Raw genomic sequence first — 22,439 nt, forward strand, 5'->3', positions numbered from 1 at the left:
AGCACAACGGCCCAACTCCATACTTAGAACGGACAGGCCAGAAATTCGCCCCATGGACCCTATACCCAATGGGCTGAAGCCAACCTCCAACCACTTTAATGCCCCCAATTGAGTTACAAGCTCACATTACCAAGCTCGGCGGTTGCATGTGACGCAATGCCAACCTATAAAGATTACCTTTAATATCAAATCTAGCAATGTGGGATACCTTTAAATTTTAAATTTATGGAAAACTATTTTTTTTTTCTTTTTATTTTTCCAACCCTACCATAAAACAAAATAATAAAAAGATAATGAAATTCCTCTGGTGCCCCACCCATTTGATCACAGTTAAGGTAGAGTTTTAAAAAGATAATGAAATTCAATAAAATTGAATAATCTTTTTTTAGTTAAAAAAATTGACCAAAAATCAGATAATGAAATATAAGAATTTATGGTATAAGTTTTTACCTTCCTAGTTTTAAACCACTTTCAAAAAAAAAATAATAATAATAATAACAAATAAAGTGTTTTTTTTTTAATGGAGGGTTAATTTCCTGTCCAAAAACAGTAAAACATAAAAACAAAAACCAGACAAATATCTTGTTTGTTTACAATGAAGTAAAAGTGAAGAGAGGACATGAATTTCAAATTCATGAAAAATAAAGCCAATTATAAACTATTAAAATTGAGTTTCACGCTTGTCATTAATATTTTTTGTTTGATATCTTATACGTGTTTAATATTTTAAAATTTTAACAAATAAATTATACAAATTTTAAAATATTTAAACCACTTATTATAACTATTTACTTTTGGATAAAATTAAGCGGGAAATCTTGACCTTTTGAAATAATTTTCAATACGATCTAAAATTCAATTGGAATAAATGACATACGGTTAAATTATAATTTAGAAATATTTTCAATTTTGTCCACCTGTAGGATATGTTTATTCAAAATATTATTTGAATTTTAGATTTAAAAATATTCACAAATTTTTAAGTTTTAATAATATGATTGAGTTTTCAAAAAATACTAAAAACAATACTCTTAATCTTTTAAAAAAATTTAAAACAATACTTTCAAGACTAATTTTAAATGAGTACTCTTTAATTAATAACTATTTTACCAACTTCAAAAATAATCTCAGTCTTATCCTAGTACAATATTTAAAAAATATTAATCAACTCTAAAAAAATAACATTAAAAGAAAAATAATCTAGGAACGATATATGAATTTTGTCAATATATTGACGGAAATTTTTTAAGGTGATAATTTAAATTTTTATGGTATTTTTTAATCATAATAATAATGGTTAGAGTTTTTTTTTTTTTTTTTTTTTCAAATTAAAAGGATATTAATAATTTGTTTTTAAAGTTTTAAGGGTATTTGTGAAAATTTTAAGAATTTTTTTTAAATAAAATAATAAGGTTAATTTAGTCTATATATTTTTAACGAAAATTAAACTAAAAAAATTAACAAATATCTTACAAATTAATAAACTTATTAAACCTAAAATTTAAATTTAAGAATTTAGAGTTAAACAGCAACTGAAAATAGTTAAAAGCTTGGGGTTTTTGGACGTTGATGGAGGAAGGGAAATCATCTGTCCCGCTTGTCTGGACCTGTTTCTCGTCGTCGTCGTCGTCGTCGTCGTCGTCGGACGCGTCTTCTCTGTTAGGTCTTTTCCTATTTTAAACAGCATACCAAATTCCTCCCACTCTGTCTCAATTCCATTATACCCTTTCTCCATTTCCCTGTAAATTCCCCCAATTCAATAATCTGTCACCCAACTCCATTTCACACTCTCGATTCCCCCACATCGTCTCCTTCCCCATTAACCCCAGGGTTTTAATTTCATCTCTTAACTCCTCGATCGCTAGGGTTTCGATTGAAATCATCCCTCCTCTGGGCGATTCTACCTTGTTCTTCTATTACTTGTGCTTGATTTCGCTAATTAGTTCATCTGGGGCGTTTGAATTTCGTCCCAGTACTTATCGCGAGCCTCTGGGATTGCTGAATTTGAAAAGGGGATGCCCTTGGGGTTTTTGGCTTGACAGTCTTCTTTTTAACAGCTTATTTGATTAAGGAGGTAAGGGTTTTGGATTTTCTACTACAATTATATGGGTGTAGCTTTGAATTTGTTGTTGTGCTTGATGACGTTTGCAGTTAATTTAATTTAATTTTATTTTATTTTATTTTTTCCTTTTTACCCTTACCTATGTTTTCTAATTATGTAAATGGTCAACGTGTAAAGGTTTGGGATTCAAGCCTGCACTGGTTGCCCATATAAGACGATGTTAGGTCTGAATTGCAACCCCTTCCCTACTACCAGCTGTTTCTTTCATCGGGCCGAATGGCATCCGTTGGAATAGCATACCGGACACGGGCTTGCTGGCCCTTCTTCGCTTTTTAAATCAGGTACAGTTCATATCTCAAAGCTGGAATAATGCGCTTCCAAAATTTTTTGTTTTTTCTTTATCCCATTTCAGTAGTTCAATAATTCTGAACAGCTTTTAATTCATATAGTTTTGGTGCATGATAGACTCTCCTTCATTTCGTGAGTCGTCTATGGATTATAATCTACTGAATTCGAGGCCATTTTTCTCTTTTCTCTTTGCAGGATAGGGTTGTTTTGTTGCTGATAATTTCAATAACTACTTCAAATTTGAGGTTTTCAGGATCTCATGTACAAAAAAGGTTTCTCTATAGCCAAAATGATGGGCTGTTGTGGTTGCTTCGGGTTTACAAAAAAACCCAAAAGATTGCTGAGACCTGCTTCTGGCTTCAACCGCCTTTCTGAGGATTTTTTGTTGGGTGAAGATATGGAAGATGAAGAAAGCTGCTCGTCTCAAGATGATATGGCCAGTACTACACATGAAGAAGAAACTGACACGCATTGCCGTGTCAAAAATTCAGAAGAGATTTTGCGGCATAGAACGCAGAACGGTTTGATTTGCCGGCACTTTCCTGTCAAGGAGACAAACACAGTTATTCGTTCAGAGGTGAATGTAGTAATTAATATGTCCTTAAGTTATGTGAATTAAAATTTGAACTTTGCAACTTATAAGGCTGTTAATTTGGATATGGACTTATTGATATTCTAAGAGTTATTGCTGAATATGTTTTAAGAAGAATTTTGACCTTCCTGAACAGGTTTTAGCACAGAAATGTTTATATTTTGTTCCTATAGACTTTGCTCTGGAACAATGCCTGGATGTAGTTTGGTTATGTTTGACTATAGAAGGGAAATCATAAGCTGAACTGTAGCTTTGAATATCTTCTATTGCTCGCAGATGGAGGGAAACTTATTGTACTGTTCTGTGTTGATGACCTTTTGCTTCTTGTAATTTCAGAAGCGTCTTTTCATTATTGTAGAACGTCCAGTAAGCGGCTTTTTTCTTTCGAAAACGATTAGTCTGGTCATTGAAGTATGGAGTGAAACCGGACTGACTTTTGGTTTTGAGTATCGCCAGCTAGAGAAGTACTTGGATCGTTTACAGTTTATTGATAAAACACACAAAGCACATTTTCTTTTGAGTTTATTATTTTAACATGGCTCCTTGAATTAAATTATTGGAATAGATTCAACGTCTCTCCGTTCCCCCCAGTTTTTATGAAGCTATGAACCTGTCTTATTGAAAATGTCAGCCCAATAATTACCTCTAATTGGTTGTTTGATGTTAATCTTCATTAGTTGCTTGATGTGTTCAGGATGAAAATGGAAACAAGACGGTCAATGAATATGTTCGTGAGTGTAAGATTGGTTCTGGTAGTTATGGGAAAGTGGTAAGCATTCTCTGATAACATCATTTTATCATATTTTCTCCATTGATATTATTAATTAAGCCTTTTCCTCTTCATATGTATACAGGTTCTATATCGAAGTCGTGTTGATGGAAAATACTATGCAATTAAGGTGTTCTTTCTGAAATCTCTTTTAGCTTCGGTTTATGCACTTGAAATAATTTGGCAGTGGGGAGATTATACCATGTCCCGATGTTTTTTCTGTCACTTCAATGTTTGCTGGAGGGCTGAGATATCAAGAGGTTCTTGAAAATAAAATTGCTGTCATACATACATGTAGGCATTTCACAAGTCTCATTTGTCGAAGCTGCGAGTTGCTCCTTCAGAGACAGCTATGACTGATGTTCTTCGGGAGGTAATGGGAAAGTTTCAATTAGTTGCCCCAGACACCACGGTTCATTTCGATGTTTGATTGCTATGCATATTAAACAAGTGTCTTTTCGTAGTTAATGATATAGTCTTTTTGGCATGAACCGCTAAGGTGACTAGATTTGTCAAATGGTGTGTTGTATCTTAAAATTTTTATTGGATATGAATGTTCAACTCTTGTTTGCATGTCTTACTAACAGAAAAAAATGAACACTTATTTGCATGTAGTGTATGCTTGAGTTCTTTCTCATTGACACACGTTTCCTTCTACGACTCTTTGGCTAAGCTTTGTTGTATGTGCATATTTTCTCATTCTCTTAGGATCAACGTTGCTGAGTTGTGAATTAAGAATCTTCTTTTTTACAGGTTTTAATCATGAAAATGTTGAAACATCCAAACATAGTAAATCTGTTTGAAGTGATAGATGATCCAGATGACGATCGCTTTTATATGGGTATTATGGCATCTTTCTTTTTCTTTATGGAATTGCTCGAATCTTCAAAAGTACTTTTGCTCGAATATAACCTTTACGTGAGCAGTCATTCTTTGTTTTAGTTCTTGAATATGTGGAAGGCAAATGGGCTTGTGAGGGTTCTGATCCACCATGTGGTCTAGACGAAAATACTGCTCGGAAATACTTACGTGATATCGTCTCAGGGCTGATGTATCTTCATGCTCATGTATGTTCCAGATTTTGATCACAGTAGCTTATTTTTTCATTTACCTTCCAGGCGAAGTGTTCGCCTCTTGTTCAATAAGTAGAAACTGCATGTTGATCTCAGTTTGCATTATCCTATGTTATCTGCTCTGGGCGTCGCTGAAATATTGCGGAGTCTTAGTGAAAAATAGGGTCACCACTTGATTGCATATACGCTGATTGTTTGCAGAATATAGTGCATGGTGACATCAAACCTGATAATTTGTTGATAACTCGCGACGGTACAGTGAAGATAGGGGACTTCAGTGTTAGCCAGGTTTTTGAGGTAATCAAAGGACTTCCTTCATCTCTTCACATTGAGATACCTGTAAGGGTAATATTCATTTTTCATTTGCAGGACGAAAATGACGAGCTTCGCCGTTCTCCTGGGACTCCTGTTTTTACAGCACCGGAATGCTGTTTAGGTCTAACGATTATATTCGTTTTGATGCTTAGTAAGGTTGGGTTATGGTCGACATATCTCAATGGTTAACTCTCTCTGTTTTTAGGTATTACTTATCATGGAAAAGTAGCCGACACATGGGCAGTCGGGGTGACTCTGTACTGTATGATACTCGGTCGATATCCATTTCTTGGGGAGACACTGCAAGACACCTATGATAAAGTGGGGAAAGTGTTTATTTGTGGTATTATCGCTTTCATTAGATGCATTTTGATGCTAAATGGGACAATATATTTCTTCTCCAGATTGTCAATAATCCATTACTGCTGCCGGATGATATGAATCCCCAGTTGAGGGATCTACTGGAAGGAATTCTATGTAAAGGTACTGTCTTCTATCTCCAAGATTTTTCGTCCCACAGTCAGAAAACTCGCCCCCGTTGAATACTTAAAAGCCTCTTCTTGCAGACCCGAGCCAGAGAATGACACTCGACGCCATTGCAAAGCATAGCTGGGTGATCGGAGACGAAGGTCCAATCCCACAATATCTATGCTGGTGCAAGCGCAAGTCCAAACAATCAAACTTAGAACCAGAAGAAAACGGGAGTAAATACGAGGATTTTGACGTGGGTTCACGTAATTCGTCCATTTAGAGTGTGGATTTGTTGTGTAAATTGAAATGTAGATGGATTAGGTGTTCTATGTGCCTCCCTATATAGCTCTTGACCATAATTTTATTATAGTCTTCTTCATGGGTGTTGTGCAATTTGATGGGCAAGGGGAAACCATGGGGTTGGTTTTTAAGACTTTTCACAAGAGAGAAATAAGTACAATTTGTTGTAGTGAAGAAGGTGACCCTTTTGTGTACTTACATATTTCTTTTAGATTCTTTTACCTTTTTGCATTAAAACCCTACAAATTAATGTACTCTCCAATTCTCAATCATGGGGTTAGGGGGTCTGCCCCCCTACCCCCAATTGTACCATCCTTTTTCAAGTACTGATTATCAAATATTATATTTTCTGTTTTTTTTTACTTTCTCAAAATATAATTTCATTTATTATAATTCCCTAACTCGAAATGTGAAAACGTGTCAACTTTGTTACAGTAACCGTCCAGATTCGCCACTTTCAGATATGGTTTGTTTTGGTCATACATATTGTCATTATTCTGATTTTACAATCCGCATTTCTTGGAGTCCCAGCGTCCTTGCTGACACTGTACGTTGTTTGGCTCTGATACCCTTTGTCATAGCCTAAGCCTACAACTAACAAATATGGTACACAATCCATCCTACAGAGTTAAATATGGTACACAATCCATCCTACGGAGTTTCAGGGTCCTAGTTAGCACACAATCTATTATTTGGGTTTGATATCATTGGTAACCGTCTAAACCCACAACTAGTAGATATTATTTTTTTTCTCCCTAGAATGCATTTTAAAAATATGGATTTGGGCTCTTGCATTAATTTATTTATTTGTTTTTTCTATTTTTTTTTTTTTCATTCCTTGTTTTTGAAGGATTTTATGTATTGCTTAGAGTTTCAGAAATTAAAATTTTTTGTCAACCCACTATTATTTTAATTCTCGTAATTAATGTGAAGGGTATTTTAAGAGATTTTAAAACGTATAGAAACAAAATTAAAACTTTAAAATTGTAACAAATTTAAGACATTATAATGTTTGGTTTAGCAAAATATGTTATAAATTTATGTTTGACAAAAATTAAAAATAGTAATTTAATTATAAATTAAAAACGTAACATAATTAAATTAGTTAATTTAAGTGTAAAAATGAAAATAGAAAGAAAAAGAAAAAGAAAAAGACCAAACCATGATGCAAAATAGGAAAAGAGGGGGGGTGAAAGTACAAATACCCAGAAGTACGGGGATATCTGAGATAATTTACCATTATTATTATTATTATTATTTATATAATTTCCACTCTCTTTATATATATAGATAAATTATAAATTACAACACATTTGCACAACACGGGGCCGCCCCACCCATTTGATCTGGTACCGCTGTTTTCGTTTGCGAAGGCTGACTCCACTCTGCTTCTTCTTTCTTCCTTTTTCTTCCTTTTTCCCCAGCTTTCCTTCCGACATGTTCGTCGGCAACTATTTCAGGCAACCGCGTTCATCCGAGACTCAAGTAATTGATCCCTCTTACTTTCCCCAAATCCAGGTCTGGATTTCCTTTTTCCCTTTCAATTCTCTTCCTTTTAATCTGCTTAATTAATTTCCCTTCTTCCTCTTTCTTTTGATTTCGATCCATTTACATGCACTAGGCTTTTAATCCCTAAGGTTATAGAACTCCGGAGTCTTTTATGATTGTTATCTGTCTTCTCCTGTACGAATTAATTTCATCCTTGGTTTGCGATTTCTAGCTAATCTCTCTTTAAAAAAATTCCAGATCGTTCTATTTGGCTGCCGGAGAGAAATTGGGATCGTTCGTGGAGGTTATTGGTGATTTTATTACTACTGAATTTTCGAGGGTTTGGCGTATTCGTTTTCTTAATCTGTTTGCGAGGACTGCGAGGATTTCTCTAATTGGTATAACTTCGAGCGCGTATTATCACGAATATCGTATAAATGGAATATTCTGAGTATAGATTCTTCACATATTCACACACTGTTTCATTAAATTAATGGGAGAAGGAAATAAGTGTTTACTGGTTGCTGCTTTCAAGGATCGGAATTTGTTCCCTGGGTATTGGGAGGATAATCAGAGGCCGCCAGCGTATTACATTTTAAGATTGGTGCTATTTATCGGTATAGCTTGTTGATTCTTTTGTTTTGATTATATAAATTTTTGCTGACTTTGACAAACAAAGTTTGTTGTAATACCTTATTGGAGGAGATGGAGGATGAAGAAGTAAGTTATGTTTCGAATGTAGATTTGATAGAAAGAACGGTTGATGGTTCACAGCGTCGGCGTATATCAAATGATTCACTTCTCCCAGGGCTCAATGATGATGTAGCAATGAATTGCTTTGCGTACGTACGAAGGTCGGATTATGCTTCTCTATCATGTGTTAACTCAAGGTTTAACAAGCAGATTAGAAGTGGTGCCTTGACTGAACTGAGGAAGAAGGTAGAGAATGTGGAGTATTGGGTATATCTGGTTTGTGATTTAAAAGAGTGGGAGGCTTTTGATCCTGATAGAAATAAATGGATGGCATTGCCTAAGATGCCTTGTGATGAGTGTTTCAACCATGCTGATAAGGAGTCCTTAGCAGTAGGTAGCGAGTTATTGGTTTTCGGTAGGGAGTTTTATGATTTCGCTATATGGAAATATGCGTTTTTTCCTCATTGTTGGGTAAAATGTCGAGGAATGAACCAGCCTCGTTGTTTATTTGGGTCTGGCAGCCTTGGTTCAATAGCCATTGTAGCAGGTGGGAGTGATAAAAAGGGAAACGTTCTAAAATCAGCCGAACTATACGACTCATCCAAGGGTCGGTGGGAAATGTTGCCCGACATGCACGTCCCACGTCGGTCCTGTTCGGGATTCTTCATGGATGGGAAATTCTACGTGATTGGAGGGATGTCAAGTCCTACAGTATCTCTAACATGTGGAGAGGAGTATGATTTAAAGAAGAGGAAATGGAGGAAAATCGAAGGGATGTATCCGTACGTGAACCAAGGAGCTCAGGCTCCCCCGCTCGTTGCAGTTGTGGAGAATGAATTATATGCAGTGGAGCATTTAACGAACATGGTAATGAAGTATGAGAAAGTGGGGAAGACATGGAATGTGTTGGGGAGACTGCCGGTGAGGGCGGATTCTTCGAATGGATGGGGGCTTGCTTTCAAAGCGTGTGGGGAAAAGCTTCTGGTTGTGGGGGGACAAAGAGGGCCAGAAGGAGAATGTATTGTGCTGAGCTCTTGGTGTCCAAAGTCGGGAGTTAATAATGGAAGTTTGGATTGGAAGATAGTAGGAGGGAAGGAACATGTTGGGGTTTTTGTCTACAACTGTGCAGTTATGGGGTGTTGAAGTTGAAGAATCATTTAAAACTCTCTGATTTGACAGAGCCTACTTTTTGGGTTGGTTTTCTTTCTTTCTTCTTCTTCTTCTTCTTCTTCTCATTCTTCTTCAGTGGTCTTGTTGTTGTTCTTCTGATAACTGTAGCTAATAAATGTTTGCATAGTTTCACTCTGCGCTTTCTTTGGCTTTTTACTCAATATATTATGCTGCTGCTGCTTTCTGATTTGTCAAGAACAGGTAAAATTGCCCAATCTTTGTTTGTTGTAGGCAAACATTTTATGTGAAAACTCGTTTCTAGTTACAGTTGTTTCTGAATTTTAAGTACTTTTCTGTTTCTGATCATCATTTTACACACAATTCTCTCTACCCAAAGGCATTTAATTGTGCTTCTGACTTTCCATCAACAGTGCTTTTGGATTGAATGAATGCCTTCTTGCCCTATCTTGTTTACTCTTCTTTTCTCTTAGCACGCCTCATATTTACTGACTGTCGAGTCTAATTATCAAATAGATTTGGTTCGGGTTTTCGTTAACCTGAAGTTTGGACTGATCAGGCTAAACGAAAACCCGTTGTTAATAGATAAAGTTTGGGTTTTCGTTAACCTAAAGTTTAGACCGATCAAGTCTAAACCCATTGGTAATAGCCTCCATTCAAGCATTAGAAGAAGTTCGAAAATTTAAAACCTTGTATTCTCTTATAAATGTTCAAGATTCTTGCTTTATATATCACTAATTTTAGCTATTTTTCGGTATAAGCAAATCATATAATATTTAATTTTGTGAAAAATTTTAGAGATCGAATTTTACAAAATTGGTTCATAGAGAGTGTTGGAGAAAGTTAGAACATAGTCCATATAGCGTAAAATGTTTGAATTATTGTCTAGGGTATGATAAAAAATTTAAAAATGGTTTTTAATAATAAATAACAAAGATTAAAATTGTAATTTAGTATTAAAAAACGGACTTGCAAGAAATTAGATATATATATATATATATATATATATATAATTAGACGTGTGCGAGAAAATTTCGACGAGTCGGGAAAACGGGAACGTCACGTCGGAATAACCGAATCAGATTATTGATTAGAAACTGCCCTAAAATACAACAAAACGAGAGAAGCTAAGAGCGAAGACTACTTTCACTGCAACTTCACGAACCAAACATAAAGGAGCAACTGAAGGAACTGATTTTCTGAAATTTTGATTAGCTCCAATGGCGGCCTCTTCAATTGAAGAAACCCTTGTAACCGAAGCGTTGGAAACTTCCGAAGATCATCTCCAAACGTCGATGGACGCCCAAGACAATACTGATAACTTCCCACAGACTAATGCGCTACCGGCTGAATGTTTACTGGAACAATCTGATTGCCAATCCACTGAAGCTAGCGTTGCAGGGGAAAAGCGGAAGAGAACAGACACAGATTCTGATACTGCAAATCCGAAGCCGGATCCGTCTCTGAATCCTCTTTGGAAAACCAGTTTATGCTCTTACTTTAGGCGTCATTCGGGGTCGTGTAGTCATGGAAGTACGTGTCGCTACGCTCATGGCGAGGAGGAGCTACGGAAACGCCCTGATAACTCGTGGGATCCAACATCGGAGCGGGCTAAGAAGGTGATGAAAGTGGAGGAGGAAGTTAAGGAAGAGGAGGTCATGATGACGGAGGCTGTTGTAGACGATGACGATGAGGACGGCAATGACGGAAGGGATAATGGGCTTAGCAAATGCTTAGTTCATTTGCCGAGAAAATGGACTTCTGATCATCTTCGGGATTACTTGAAGGAACAGGTTAGTATAATTCTCTGTTGTTTCTGTTTTCCTATATCTTGTTGATCGTGGAGAAAGCGTGTATACCTGGTCGTTTACATCTTGGATTCGAGTATTGGTTTACAGTGACGATGAATACAAAAACTGCCTTATGGGTTTTGCATTATACATTTCTCCTTAACTATACGGCAGGCTTGTGCCCCCTTCTAAAAAGCTTCTAAAGATTGATGATGGTCCTGTTTTAAAAGTTCTTACCGCTTATAGGCCTTATGGGTTTTTCATTGTACATTTCCCCTTAACTATACGGTAGTTTTTAGATATATTGGACCTGCCTAGTGCATGAAAATTGTGGTTCATTTCAAGAATTTCCGTGCTGTTGTTTTCTTGCTCATTTTTCCTTCTTGTGGTTTATGGATGGCATCTCATACATTGGTTTTCTCGTGGCATTGCAATGTCCTCTTTTTGCAGGGTGTTCAGTTTCAATCCGCAAAGAAGAAGAAAGGAATGACCGTAGGTTTTGTTCATTTTGAAAGTACAGAACAACTGAAAAGTGCTGTTGAGGTATCTCTTATTACAAACTTAAACTTCTTCGATTTATGAATTTAGAAGGAACTGGGACGATTTTTCAAATTTTGGATGCAATAATAGGAGTTAGATGGAAAAACCATTGGCAACAAGAATTTGAAGGTTGCAGACGTGATTCCCAGATCATTTGATAAGACAATTCAATCATCGAGGGATCGTGACAATATTTCTAAATCTTCGGTTGCTGTCTCTTTATCATCAAATGATGGTGAAGATGATGATAACATAAATGGCGGGAATTGTGTTCCTAATGATTCAGTTTCTAAGGTAAGAAGTGCCCGTGAAGTGGTGGCTCCCCTTGCTCACATGTCATACAGTGATCAGTTGGATCATAAAAAGAATTCATTGTCGCAGGTTCTCAAAAAACTTGTAAGAGCTTTCATCCTTCACAATTTTCATCCATCATTGACTTCATATTACAATTAAGTTTTTGTGGAATATGATGCTGGACCATTCAATTTATAATGACAGACTAGGAACGCCCGAAAAGCTTGTCCTACTGGCATTTCTCTTCCCGATTGGATATTAAAATCAAGGGATATAGGTACCTACTTCATATAAGGTCTTTTTAAAGAGTGTATTATCTCCTAATTGTTTAGATTGTTTATTCAGATATTCAAGTTTTCATGCCCAATTCTTCTTCATTTTAGTTTTCTTTTTACCACATACTGATGATCCTGTTGTTTTTTGTACCTTCAAGGTGGTCTTCCATGCAATTTTGAGGGTGTTCTTAAATCACCAATTATAGATGGATACCGTAACAAGTGTGAATTTTCAGTTGGATACTCTTTGGAGGGCAAGCCAACTGTGGGGTTTATGTTGGGAAATTTCAGGTCAATTCAACATTATTTTTTATTTGTACGCTTGCTTGTTGGCCTTGAAGGATTTGTAATGGATTAAAAAATTGCACAGGGAAGGTGTAACAGCTGTTGAAGAACCTGAAAATTGTCCCAATGTTTCTAGACTTTCTTGCAAATATGCATCAATCTTTCAGGAATTTCTGAAGCTTTCAAGCTTGCCAATTTGGAATAGATTTAAGAATATTGGGTTTTGGCGTCAATTGACGGTAAGTGATTTGAGGTGTTCTAGAAGATTTAAGAAATATAATTTCTGTACCTGATAATCATCCAGACTATTTTCTGTTGACAACTCTATTCTTGAACCATGTAAGGTTCGAGAAGGACGGACTCCAAGGAAGTCGATCGATTCTGATAATTCTGATTCAAAAATCAGTGAGGTCATGCTCATCGTTCAGGTTAATGTTCGATCTGATAAATCATAACAAAAGTTTTTACCTGAAAATTATAATGTTTGATCTGATCAATCTTTATGCGTTTTCAATTATTTGTTTTTGTCGTCCTTCCATGTGTAGGTCTGCTCTTTAGGTGTTGAGTGTGAACTAATGACCAATGAATTCAAGAGACTTGCTCAAGCTTTTGCTGAAGGAGCTGTTGCAAATTCTCCATCACTGCCACTAACTTCTTTAGTCATTCAGGCATAAATTTCTTTTCTGGAGTTACTCAGTTCTTTCCTAAAACTTAAAATCAGTCACTTCTTTGAAGTTTTCTCTTTTCAGTTTTCTAGTCAAACTTTATTTTCCTTTTGCAGCATCACCAAGGAATATCAAATGCAGCACCTGCTGATACTCCATTACAGCCACTAACCATTCCAAATGTCCATGGCTCTGAACTGGAGGCTACCAATGATGTTGTAGAACCAAGAATTCATGATTACATTAGCAACCTTAAGTTCTGCATATCTCCAACCGCCTTTTTCCAGGTATGACCATATTAGTCTTCCAGTGAAAATGGACGATGGTTTTTTGTTAATGCTAGAGATCTTTTTGCCCCAGGTGAATACACTTGCTGCTGAGAAGCTGTATTCACTAGCTGGGGATTGGGCTGGGTTAGGCCCTGACACCTTGCTTTTTGATATTTGCTGTGGAACTGGAACAATTGGGCTGACGTTGGCTCATCGTGTCGGTATGGTAATATTCCAAAAGCCATTTCCCATGGAGTTCATTCGTTTTGGCTTTCCTAAATTATTGATCTTTTTCGCACCCTAACGATATTGCAGGTTATTGGTATTGAAATGAATGCTTCTGCAGTGTCTGATGCTCAGAGGAATGCTGAAATCAATGGGATAAATAACTGTAAATTCATTTGTGCAAAGGTGAGACTTATAGTTTTCATCATTAGCATGATTTCATCCTGTCTATGTTGGCACTGAAAAAGGCTATGCAACCAACTTATAATTATCTGATTGAGCCATGCTAGACTTTGTAGAGGAATTACACCTCCAAATACTTGACTTTATATTCATTTTCTGCCTTTTGTCAATGAGGGAACAGGCGGAGGATGTTGTGGGATCTTTATTGAAAGAGTACCTAAATGTAACCGAGAAAGAAAGTGAAATTTCAAGTGACACTAATCCAAGTGATGGAACTTCAAGTGCCTCCAAGAAAAGTGAGGAAATTCCATGTGCCTCTGAAAAAAATGATGAAGTTCCTGCAACTGAGGAAAGAAACGCCTTAACGGATGGCATCGAACAAGATTCTGTGGTGGGGCGAATGCCTGAAAACAATGCGAATGCACTTGAGACTTCAGAGATTGCTAGCCAAGAGAAAGGGAGCCAACTCAACGGCTGCAAAGCAGAAAGTGGGACTAGTTTGGCACAGCAGTTCAAAAATGTCGTTGCTATTGTAGATCCTCCTCGTGGTGGACTTCATCCCATCGTTAGTGCCTTCTTTTTCCTGTACTTTTCTCAATTACTGATTTCTGTTTCCATCAAATTGGTGATTGTTGGCTATTTTGGAAATAATGCAGGTGACAAAGGTCCTGAGAACCCATGCGCATTTAAGGAGATTAGTGTAAGTTCTAAGGCCATATCTTCTGTGGACTTCAATTTATTCTCTGTTTTTTTCTTTTTTAGAACATATATACTTAATACAACTTGGGTATTGTGCAGTTACATTTCATGCAACCCTGAAAGTTTGATGGCTAATGCCATAGAGCTGTGTACACCGTCATCTGAAAAAACTGAGAAAGGAAACAAGAACAACCGTGGGTGGAGAAATATGGGGAGTGCTGGTCTTGCTCGACACAGAGTGAAGTCGATGCCGATGTCGGAGCCTTTTCGGCCTGTAAAAGCAATGGCTGTAGATCTTTTCCCTCATACGCCCCACTGTGAGATGGTGATGCTGCTGGAGAGGTAATGAACAAATATGCTGCCTGCCATCTTCGAAGAGGTTTGCATTGAAAGATCTACGCTAATATTTATTAGAGGATTCAGATAACCCTTCGTTCAAATATGTAGGACGATTTGATAAATTTTGGGATATATTCTATCAGAAAACTCACAGTTTTGAGTTTTCCTGAGATCCTTTTGATAAAGTGAGACCTAATACCCACCCAAGTTTATTTGTTTAGTTGCTTTAGAATATTGTTAAAAAAGTTTTTTATACATATTTTTTTCAAGTTTTTTTTTTATAAATATTATTTTTATATACTACCATGTCAATATTGTTGAATGGTACTGTTTCTGATATTATAAGGATTTTTAAGAACTGATGACCAAAAAAAAAAAAAAGGATGAAAGAAGATTGGATATCTGAGAAGCTGAAAAAGGTGCCAGAAAAAGAAAATTAAAGAAACAAAAAAGTTGATTTGATAAGATAAAATAGTGGTTTTCATACCTCCACTAATAAGACTTAAAAGACTAAAATAATTGAAGAGATTAGATATGAGATAGATGAAGATTGCAAAAACAAACATAAACAACCAACCAGTAATTGGTAAGCTAACTCTGTTTTGGATTAATTTTTAGAATCTTTCCACAAATCAAGAACAGGAAACAAATTTTGGAGAACTGGAAACAAAGATAAGTTAATACCAACAATATAGTAAAATCAAGACTTGAAGAAAATCCATAAATCTAGGGGAAGGTTGGCCAAATCATAAGAGAGATGAGTGACAATTTTTTTTATATAAAAGAAAATCAACTTAAATCATTATTTCCTTCCTAAAAAAAGCTATACACAATTTTATTACCAACCACAATATTTTGAAGTAAAAGCAAATTTTGAAAAATAGAAAATAAAAAACAAAATTGATATCAAATAGAGCCTAAAAAATCAAACATTAAATCATCTGTAAAGGTGAAGACCACTTACTCTTATCAAACCTACTCTTTTTCCTTATCATTAATTCAGAGAAGTACAAAATTACAGGGACCAACATCTCAAAAATAGCTCATTTATCATTGACTGAGACTACGTTTCTCTTTGGGGGAGGATAATGCAAATCTTTATGAGAATGGGAGCGAAAAAAGTACAAAATTACTCTAATAATAGAACAGTTTAAAAAACAATAAAAAGGAGATAGAAGAGGGAAGAAACAGAGAGGCAGCATGGTAAGTGGGTTTGATTGGACAAAGGTCAACTCAATCATGACGTTTGAAAACAAGCTTTCATTTTGGGTGCACAAATATTTCGAGTCATGTCTCTCTCTAACTTAGAATTGAACCAATTCACAGGTCACACACTCACAAAGCAAAAATACACAGTAAAACAAACATTTCACACTACGAAAGAAATAAAACATTGAAAGGCTGTTTCATAAGAAAAGGTTGAATCTCAACTGATATCCAGTTGAGGAATTTGAGTGAGAAAGAAAGAAAGAAATCAGAGAGAATCTGATTCGAAAGGAGGGTTTCAGCTGAGAAAATAGCAGAGTGGAGGTGTGGGGGATGGTGGGGGAGATGTTAAGGTAGGCCACCAATTGCCACCATCATTCCCTTTCCTTTTTCCCTTATTTGCTATGCAATTCTCTTCCATTTCAGGTTTTGCTTTCTGGGTTTCTGTTGGATTTATGGGAACAGAGGAGATGAGTGTTGTGAGTCCAAGTGCAGATCGTCTCCAGAAGGTTGTTTCTGTTCCATCTTATGCTTTCTATCTTATGGCTGTTTAGTAGTGTTAGTGTGTTGTGTCATTTTGTGGTCTTTTTCAGGCTGGGACAACAGAAGGAACCTCTCATGTTAACCATTGGAAGAGGCGAAATCTCTCGCTTGAGATACCTTCTAGGACACCCGACTTGGTTGCAAAGAGAATGCCCCCATCATCTAGTCCTACACCAAGGGAAGTGAATTTTGTGTTACACCTACCTCTTCAGATGATGCTATACCTACTGGATCTTCGGGGCCATCTTCGTCAAGACCCAAACCATCCATTAAAAGTTTCTTACCAAAACTTAGCTTCATTTACCGAAGTTCGACGGATGTTGAGGCGGTGTCCTGCCTTGTTTCTGAGGCTTCATCTTCACGGACACATGAAAAGCCTCCTCAAGCTTTAAGGCCGTTGTCGATGGGGACGATCTTTACGCCTAGGTCGAAGCAAGCTTCGTCACTACCTGTAACTCCTGTAGCTCATTCAAATCCAGAATCTACACATGATGGAAGCAAGGGAAGTGAACAGGAATCAGTAGCAAGCACTAGTTTTGAGTTTTATTTAGTGGTGAAGCTGACCTAGTTGAATTTATCATAGGGTTACCTTACAAAGATTGCAATTTTATTGTGCAGAGAAGGGGCTCTCAGAAACGGATATCACGCTCCCTTTCTCTTCCAGTCAATAACAAGGGTAGAAGCATAAGGAGGACGGATTCATTTTTTCGAGTAATTCCTTCGACCCCACGACCAAAGGAAGGGGATACGACATTGAATACTTCTACAACAATAGAAATAGGTAAATCGACCAAACTTTACTGGTCTATTCCCATTTAATTACAACAGTAACTAACTCTTTTACATCCAATCTTGAGAACTAAAGCTTGTTTTCTACAATGAGCGATGTCAGTCTCATCACAATCTTATGGTCCAGAAAATGAAGAAAGCAATGGCGAAGACATCTCTGAAGAAGAGGCTGTCTGTAGAATTTGCATGGTTGACTTGTGTGAAGGAGGTGAGACTCTAAAGATGGAATGTGGCTGCAAAGGTGCACTTGCTCTGGCTCACCAAGAATGTGCAATCAAATGGTTTAGTATCAAGGGAAATACATCGTGCGAAGTTTGCAAGAAAGAGGTCCTAAACCTTCCTGTAACTTTGTTAAAGGTCCAGAGCATTCGAACTCGAGTATTTGGGGGAACTAGAACTCAGCAGGACAATGTCAATATCCATAGGTCAGCAACTATCTGTTCTCATGGATTTTGAAGTGTTCAATCTTATTGATCTAATCCCACCATGTGTAATGTTTCAAGTAGAGTTTGCTCTTGGTTTTGTCCAATTAAGAATACCAAAAAACATAGAATAGAGTAAGAGCTAAACTTCGACTATTCATACTAATGTCTATTCTATTTGAATAAATCAGGGTGTGGCAGGAGTTTCCTGTGCTTGTGATTGTTAGCATACTTGCCTACTTTTGCTTTCTTGAGCAACTACTGGTAAGACAAGAAACCATGAAATTCTGAGTTTAAATCCATCATTTGTCATGTCCTCTGTAATATGTTCAGACGCAGGTTGCAAAAATGGGCACCAGTGCAATTTCCATTTCACTTCCATTTTCTTGCGTTTTGGATCTGTTCTCGTCGATGACCTCCTCGACCATGGGTAAGCTAACAAGATCTATTAGAAAATATAAGCATTCTAATCTAATTAGAGCTCTCTAATGACTGATTACTAATGATGATGAAGCAGCATCTTTTCAATTCATATTTGATGATGAAGCAGCATCTTTTCAATTCATATTTGCTAGTCTATTACATTCCATTACACTGATTATTCAACAAGCCTGACACACAAAGTTCAGTAATCCTAAACAGAAGTTTTGTCTGTAGTGAAGAGAAGATACATATGGGTATATGCAACAGTTCAGTTTGTTATGGTGGTTCTCTTCTCACACATATTTTACACTGGTAAGAGCCAAAGCTATCTATTTTTTTCCTCTTAATTTTAACTGCATAGCTTTGTTAACCGGGAGCGAATAGTAGGAGTCATGCTACCATTCTTTTGGATCACTTATTGAATGGCATAATCTGAAATCTAAACCTAATAATCGGATGCTTTGTACAAATAAGACCAATTGTTATTTTCATCACTCCCCTCTATCTATACTGCTTTGAATTTAGACTTCTTGCCCCTATTATCTTGGAGATGAGCTTTAGAATGACTTACAGGTTGGTATCCAAGCAGTTTTGGCTATCATACTGGCTACATTAACCGGGTTTGACCTCATTATGAGTGGAAGTTCAATTATTGTTGAGTTTTTAAGATGGAGAATACGATGGTGGCTTACATCAGCACAACATCACCACAACTCTCGGAGAACAGCACAACCAATACGATCATCTATAGCTATAAGTTCAGTGCACCATGCCATACCCCGACAACATCCCACGGTTGTTGAAACATTAAGCAGAAGCTGAATTGAGACGGTGTTGGCCAAGGTGAATTATCTTTTTTTTTTAAGCATTATCATTGTTATATGTACAATTGAGTCTAGGTAGTGACTTCCCTGAACCATAGTTCCCATGTAAGTAAAACTTTATGCCGTGGTTCTGAAAGTTGTCAATTTGGCAAAAGTTGATGGATATATAAGGAACACACAAGAGAATGAGAGAGTGAATCTAATCCATTGCAAATCTTAAACAAATCCATTATACATATGTGGCTTTCTTGTGATCTTTTTCTAGGTTAAACCCTGCCCTGTTTGTGTCAATATTGTCTCCCTAATTACAAAAAGTTGCAGTTTTAATAGACCTAACCATTGATGAGCTTGATTTCGCTTTCACAAGGTGTAACTCATATTGCTTGAGCTAAAAGAAAAGTATGCTAGCAACTACAAAAGATGGAATCTAGTAATTAATGTTATTTAGTAGTTTGTGAAACTAAATCACAGGTTCTCCAATGTGAAATAGGAAAGATATTAATGGAAAAAAGACTGCTTGTTTCTTAAATAAAAAAAAAAAATGAAAGAAACAACTGGAGGTCGAGAAAATTGAATCCTCATTGATAAGTAAGTAAAATCTACAAGCACAGAACTACAAAAAATTTGTAAGCAATTAAACAAGCGATGAATGAGGCAGGCAGAAGATATATTATATATTGTATGATAAAATAAACTTTTGCAACAAAACGGAATGACAGAGAAAGCGGCAACGCCGACTGAATAAGCAAGAAACTAAGAACTATCGTATGGATAAATAATCACACTGCTACTCAAAATTAGCCAGTAAAACGAGTTGACTACAATCTCCAGAACAATGACTTTACCAAACTATGTAATCAAACTAAAATAATAATGCTAGTTAATCAATAGAAGGCTATCTTCATCTAATGCGGAGAATTCCGTACCGTCGTCACTTAGTTCCTCATAGGAACGATGACCTAGCGGCATTCCCGAACTGAGATCGGCGAATGTTGTCTTGGCGCTTCTTGTAAACGATTCCTCCTATTCCCACAAAACACGCAGCAGCAATCACTCCAACTGCAATTCCAGCCTTCTTACCGCCATTCATCCCGCCCTTGGAAGCTTCCGTCTCTCCTCCACCGCCATTAGCAATGCTGTTACGAAAATCACTGTCGGCAGTCAGTGAAGGGGCTGGAGCCGGAGACGGAGATGGAACACGCGCGGGAGATGGACTGGGAGTGAGATCTGAGGGCGGTGGCGCAGGAGGAGATTTTAAAGGTGATTCCGCCGGAGAACTAGCAGGAGCGTGAGGAAATGGAGTAGGGGAGGGCACTGGAGGAGAATCTGCAGCAGATTCAGGAGATGGAGAAGGCGGAACTTCCACTGGTTGTTCCAAAGAGAAAGCGGCGTCCATGAACACCGCAACGAACATCAAAAGAAGGCAACAGAAAGCAACGGATTTCGCCATTTTCGTATAGAGTAGAAGAATCTGTGGAGATTTAAGAATCAGAAAATGGAATGCGAGTAAGAAATAGAAGTCGGTGAGGGAAAAATAAAAATGGAGAATTATGAGTAGCAGTATAAAGCAGTTGAAATTTTAAGGAGGAATGGGAGGCAAATAAGCCAATGAGTAAACGCCACGTAGGAATTCTTGAAACAAAAAATAGTTGGTGATTGTACTCCTGGATCCGCGCTGGCAGAGCAAAAAGGCAAACTCTGAACGATAAAGATAATTACTCGAATTACGCGCCGGTGATTTTATAATTACTTATTTCAAACATTTCATTCCAAAAACATTTTATATTATATTTTTATTTATAAAATATTATTAAATTCGTTAGAATATATTTTATATTTTTTTTTTAATAGAAAGTAAAGTAAAAAATAAAAATGATAGTTCAAAATTATTATTATTTTTCTTTTTTTGAGTTAGAAATTGAAATAGGTGGTAGGGAAAAAAGGTAAGGAAGCTTTGGCATATTTACTTTTCCTCTAGAAATCGGGCAAAGGCAGCACAACTTGGTTAACGAGTAGGTTTAGTTAGATGACATCTTGGACTGATAGTGATGACTATGGATTTTTTTTAACTTATCCACGAGAATACTTGGTTTGGTCGACCAACAATGTCTCTTCTCTATCTTAGCCACGAGCAAGGAAGGCAATAAATCATCTATAATGACACGAGTTTTGGCTTTTGACAACCATTTTTCGACCTGCTTCTCAATATATAAATGGTTTGAGATAGTATGTTTCAAGCGACCGTGCAAGATCTACATGAATGGTTATTGGTTTTGATTTAATAATGGCTCATGAATGTTCGACTCTTTTTTCGGAATGTGCGCCGACTATAAAGTGCAATTTTACAAAATTTGAGATTTTGAAACGTTTTTTAATAAGTATCCAGTTGACTTTTAAGTAAAGATTTTAACGTACCTTTTAAATTTAATTATATATTGGGACAACAAATGTCTAGTCATCCACGACCGTGTCATTATTTTGCTTTGTTTTATTTTACTTTTACCATCAAATACTATAATTTATTTGTAATTTTTTTCTTTTTTTAAGGATTGGATGTCGAAATTTTCTATAAGGAAAATTGTTGTGTTGGATGTTTGGGCTTTGTTCTGGGGCGGTCCATTTTGTCCAGAGTGGTCAGCCCACGTGGGCCTAACATACAAAGGACGCAACCGATCCAGTGAATGTTACAATGGGTACATTCTGACCTTAATCAACTTCAAAGACTTTATAATTTTGTCTTTTCATTTTATATTTAATGTATAAAATCAATATTTTATTGTGTATATATATATATCTAATGTATATATCCAAATTTTAAACATAATTAATATTTTTTTGAATTCTATTGTTTAATAAATCATTAAATATACAATACATTATTATTGTATTCAATATTTCTTTAAATATTTAAAATTTGCCGTCCTATATACACACAATTCAATTTTCAATCTAAAATTTTAGATATTTATTAAAGTTTTATTTCAGGCTTAATAAAAAGCTTAAGCAAGCAGAGGGTTTGGTGGTGAGCTGGCTAAAAGAGTGGACCCCACGGGACAATGGAGGAGTGACCTAGCAGCGTCCCCTCCACGTGAATGTTTAGGTCATCTTGAAACCTCCACCGCTTTAAAGTTGTGACATTGGTTTTTTATGTGCTATATAGTTTATATATACTATAACAAAAATATGAACACGATTAACATTCCGATATCTTAATCGTTAAACTTCGATCAAAATTTGTGATTTGAGAAACGAGTTACGTAGCAAACGCTCTAATTTTTAATTTAATATTTAGTTTAAAGTGGGCTAAAATTATAGGGTAGAATGTGAACTTTATTAGTGAGACCCGAACCTTCGAGTGGGACCTACGAGAACAAAAACAAATAGCTACATGAAATATGGTAGGATTTCCTACAAGTCCCTCTATTTTTA

The 22,439-nt window shown here is 36.4% G+C and overlaps 6 protein-coding genes across 8 annotated transcripts; 5 read left to right on the top strand and 1 right to left on the bottom strand.

The window, feature by feature from the left end:
• Positions 1-1,551: 1,551 nt before the first annotated feature.
• On the top strand, positions 1,552-6,184 carry LOC111491318 (serine/threonine-protein kinase GRIK2-like). The gene is made up of 13 exons (XM_023140190.1): positions 1,552-2,074; positions 2,240-2,403; positions 2,606-2,987; positions 3,697-3,771; positions 3,857-3,901; positions 4,070-4,144; positions 4,525-4,612; positions 4,714-4,838; positions 5,046-5,141; positions 5,214-5,280; positions 5,365-5,480; positions 5,564-5,642; positions 5,726-6,184. The coding sequence occupies exons 3-13, from the start codon at positions 2,670-2,672 to the stop codon at positions 5,908-5,910; spliced, it is 1,269 nt and encodes a 422-aa protein (XP_022995958.1). The 5' UTR covers positions 1,552-2,074; positions 2,240-2,403; positions 2,606-2,669; the 3' UTR covers positions 5,911-6,184.
• A 1,068-nt stretch (positions 6,185-7,252) lies between these two features.
• LOC111491235 (F-box/kelch-repeat protein At5g60570-like) lies at positions 7,253-9,569 on the top strand. 2 transcript variants are annotated; one of them, XM_023140043.1, is made up of 2 exons: positions 7,253-7,448; positions 7,677-9,569. In XM_023140043.1, the coding sequence occupies exon 2, from the start codon at positions 8,124-8,126 to the stop codon at positions 9,252-9,254; it is 1,131 nt and encodes a 376-aa protein (XP_022995811.1). In that variant the 5' UTR covers positions 7,253-7,448; positions 7,677-8,123; the 3' UTR covers positions 9,255-9,569. The 2 variants fall into 2 exon arrangements, with proteins under 2 accessions (XP_022995811.1, XP_022995812.1); XM_023140044.1 differs by having other exon boundaries at positions 7,253-7,415.
• A 727-nt stretch (positions 9,570-10,296) lies between these two features.
• Positions 10,297-14,962, top strand: LOC111490955 (zinc finger CCCH domain-containing protein 24). Its single transcript, XM_023139627.1, has 14 exons — positions 10,297-11,032; positions 11,480-11,572; positions 11,660-11,965; positions 12,068-12,140; positions 12,297-12,429; positions 12,509-12,662; positions 12,768-12,851; positions 12,969-13,091; positions 13,205-13,375; positions 13,449-13,583; positions 13,673-13,768; positions 13,947-14,330; positions 14,422-14,465; positions 14,564-14,962. The coding sequence occupies exons 1-14, from the start codon at positions 10,460-10,462 to the stop codon at positions 14,808-14,810; spliced, it is 2,616 nt and encodes an 871-aa protein (XP_022995395.1). The 5' UTR covers positions 10,297-10,459; the 3' UTR covers positions 14,811-14,962.
• LOC111490958 (lysine-rich arabinogalactan protein 18-like) lies at positions 14,714-20,556 on the bottom strand. Its single transcript, XM_023139630.1, has 2 exons — positions 19,937-20,556; positions 14,714-14,826 (listed from the first exon to the last, which is right to left on the bottom strand). Exon 1 carries the CDS (start codon positions 20,458-20,460, stop codon positions 19,954-19,956), a length of 507 nt encoding a protein of 168 aa, XP_022995398.1. The 5' UTR covers positions 20,461-20,556; the 3' UTR covers positions 14,714-14,826; positions 19,937-19,953.
• Positions 16,388-16,958, top strand: LOC111490959. Its single transcript, XM_023139631.1, has 2 exons — positions 16,388-16,518; positions 16,603-16,958. Exons 1-2 carry the CDS (start codon positions 16,414-16,416, stop codon positions 16,942-16,944), a joined length of 447 nt encoding a protein of 148 aa, XP_022995399.1. The 5' UTR covers positions 16,388-16,413; the 3' UTR covers positions 16,945-16,958.
• Positions 16,933-19,264, top strand: LOC111490956 (probable E3 ubiquitin-protein ligase MARCH10). Of its 2 annotated transcripts, none has more exons than XM_023139629.1 (7): positions 16,933-17,075; positions 17,171-17,333; positions 17,445-17,766; positions 17,955-18,027; positions 18,097-18,193; positions 18,421-18,498; positions 18,760-19,264. In XM_023139629.1, exons 1-7 carry the CDS (start codon positions 16,956-16,958, stop codon positions 18,810-18,812), a joined length of 906 nt encoding a protein of 301 aa, XP_022995397.1. In that variant the 5' UTR covers positions 16,933-16,955; the 3' UTR covers positions 18,813-19,264. The 2 variants fall into 2 exon arrangements, with proteins under 2 accessions (XP_022995397.1, XP_022995396.1); XM_023139628.1 differs by having other exon boundaries at positions 17,469-17,766; positions 18,758-19,264.
• Positions 20,557-22,439: the final 1,883 nt, after the last annotated feature.

This window comes from Cucurbita maxima, unplaced genomic scaffold (assembly GCF_002738345.1).
Source record: "Cucurbita maxima cultivar Rimu unplaced genomic scaffold, Cmax_1.0 Cma_Scf00016, whole genome shotgun sequence".
Lineage (NCBI taxonomy): Eukaryota > Viridiplantae > Streptophyta > Magnoliopsida > Cucurbitales > Cucurbitaceae > Cucurbita > Cucurbita maxima.

Excerpts from the sequence above, each read along its gene's own strand:
- LOC111490955 (XM_023139627.1), top strand. The coding sequence starts at position 10,460 with ATGGCGGCCTCTTCAATTGAAGAAACCCTTGTAACCGAAGCGTTGGAA. Across the intron at positions 12,663-12,767 it reads GGTTTTGGCGTCAATTGACG|GTTCGAGAAGGACGGACTCC; the intron begins GTAAGTGATTTG and ends GAACCATGTAAG. Across the intron at positions 12,852-12,968 it reads AGGTCATGCTCATCGTTCAG|GTCTGCTCTTTAGGTGTTGA; the intron begins GTTAATGTTCGA and ends TTCCATGTGTAG.
- LOC111490956 (XM_023139628.1), top strand. The coding sequence starts at position 16,956 with ATGGGGACGATCTTTACGCCTAGGTCGAAGCAAGCTTCGTCACTACCT. Across the intron at positions 17,767-17,954 it reads GACAATGTCAATATCCATAG|GGTGTGGCAGGAGTTTCCTG; the intron begins GTCAGCAACTAT and ends TGAATAAATCAG. Across the intron at positions 18,499-18,757 it reads CTCACACATATTTTACACTG|AGGTTGGTATCCAAGCAGTT; the intron begins GTAAGAGCCAAA and ends AGAATGACTTAC.
- LOC111491318 (XM_023140190.1), top strand. The coding sequence starts at position 2,670 with ATGTACAAAAAAGGTTTCTCTATAGCCAAAATGATGGGCTGTTGTGGT. Across the intron at positions 3,902-4,069 it reads GAAAATACTATGCAATTAAG|GCATTTCACAAGTCTCATTT; the intron begins GTGTTCTTTCTG and ends ACATACATGTAG. Across the intron at positions 5,643-5,725 it reads GGAAGGAATTCTATGTAAAG|ACCCGAGCCAGAGAATGACA; the intron begins GTACTGTCTTCT and ends CTCTTCTTGCAG.
- LOC111491235 (XM_023140043.1), top strand. The coding sequence starts at position 8,124 with ATGGAGGATGAAGAAGTAAGTTATGTTTCGAATGTAGATTTGATAGAA.
- LOC111490958 (XM_023139630.1), bottom strand. The coding sequence starts at position 20,460 with ATGGCGAAATCCGTTGCTTTCTGTTGCCTTCTTTTGATGTTCGTTGCG.
- LOC111490959 (XM_023139631.1), top strand. The coding sequence starts at position 16,414 with ATGCAATTCTCTTCCATTTCAGGTTTTGCTTTCTGGGTTTCTGTTGGA. Across the intron at positions 16,519-16,602 it reads GTGCAGATCGTCTCCAGAAG|GCTGGGACAACAGAAGGAAC; the intron begins GTTGTTTCTGTT and ends GGTCTTTTTCAG.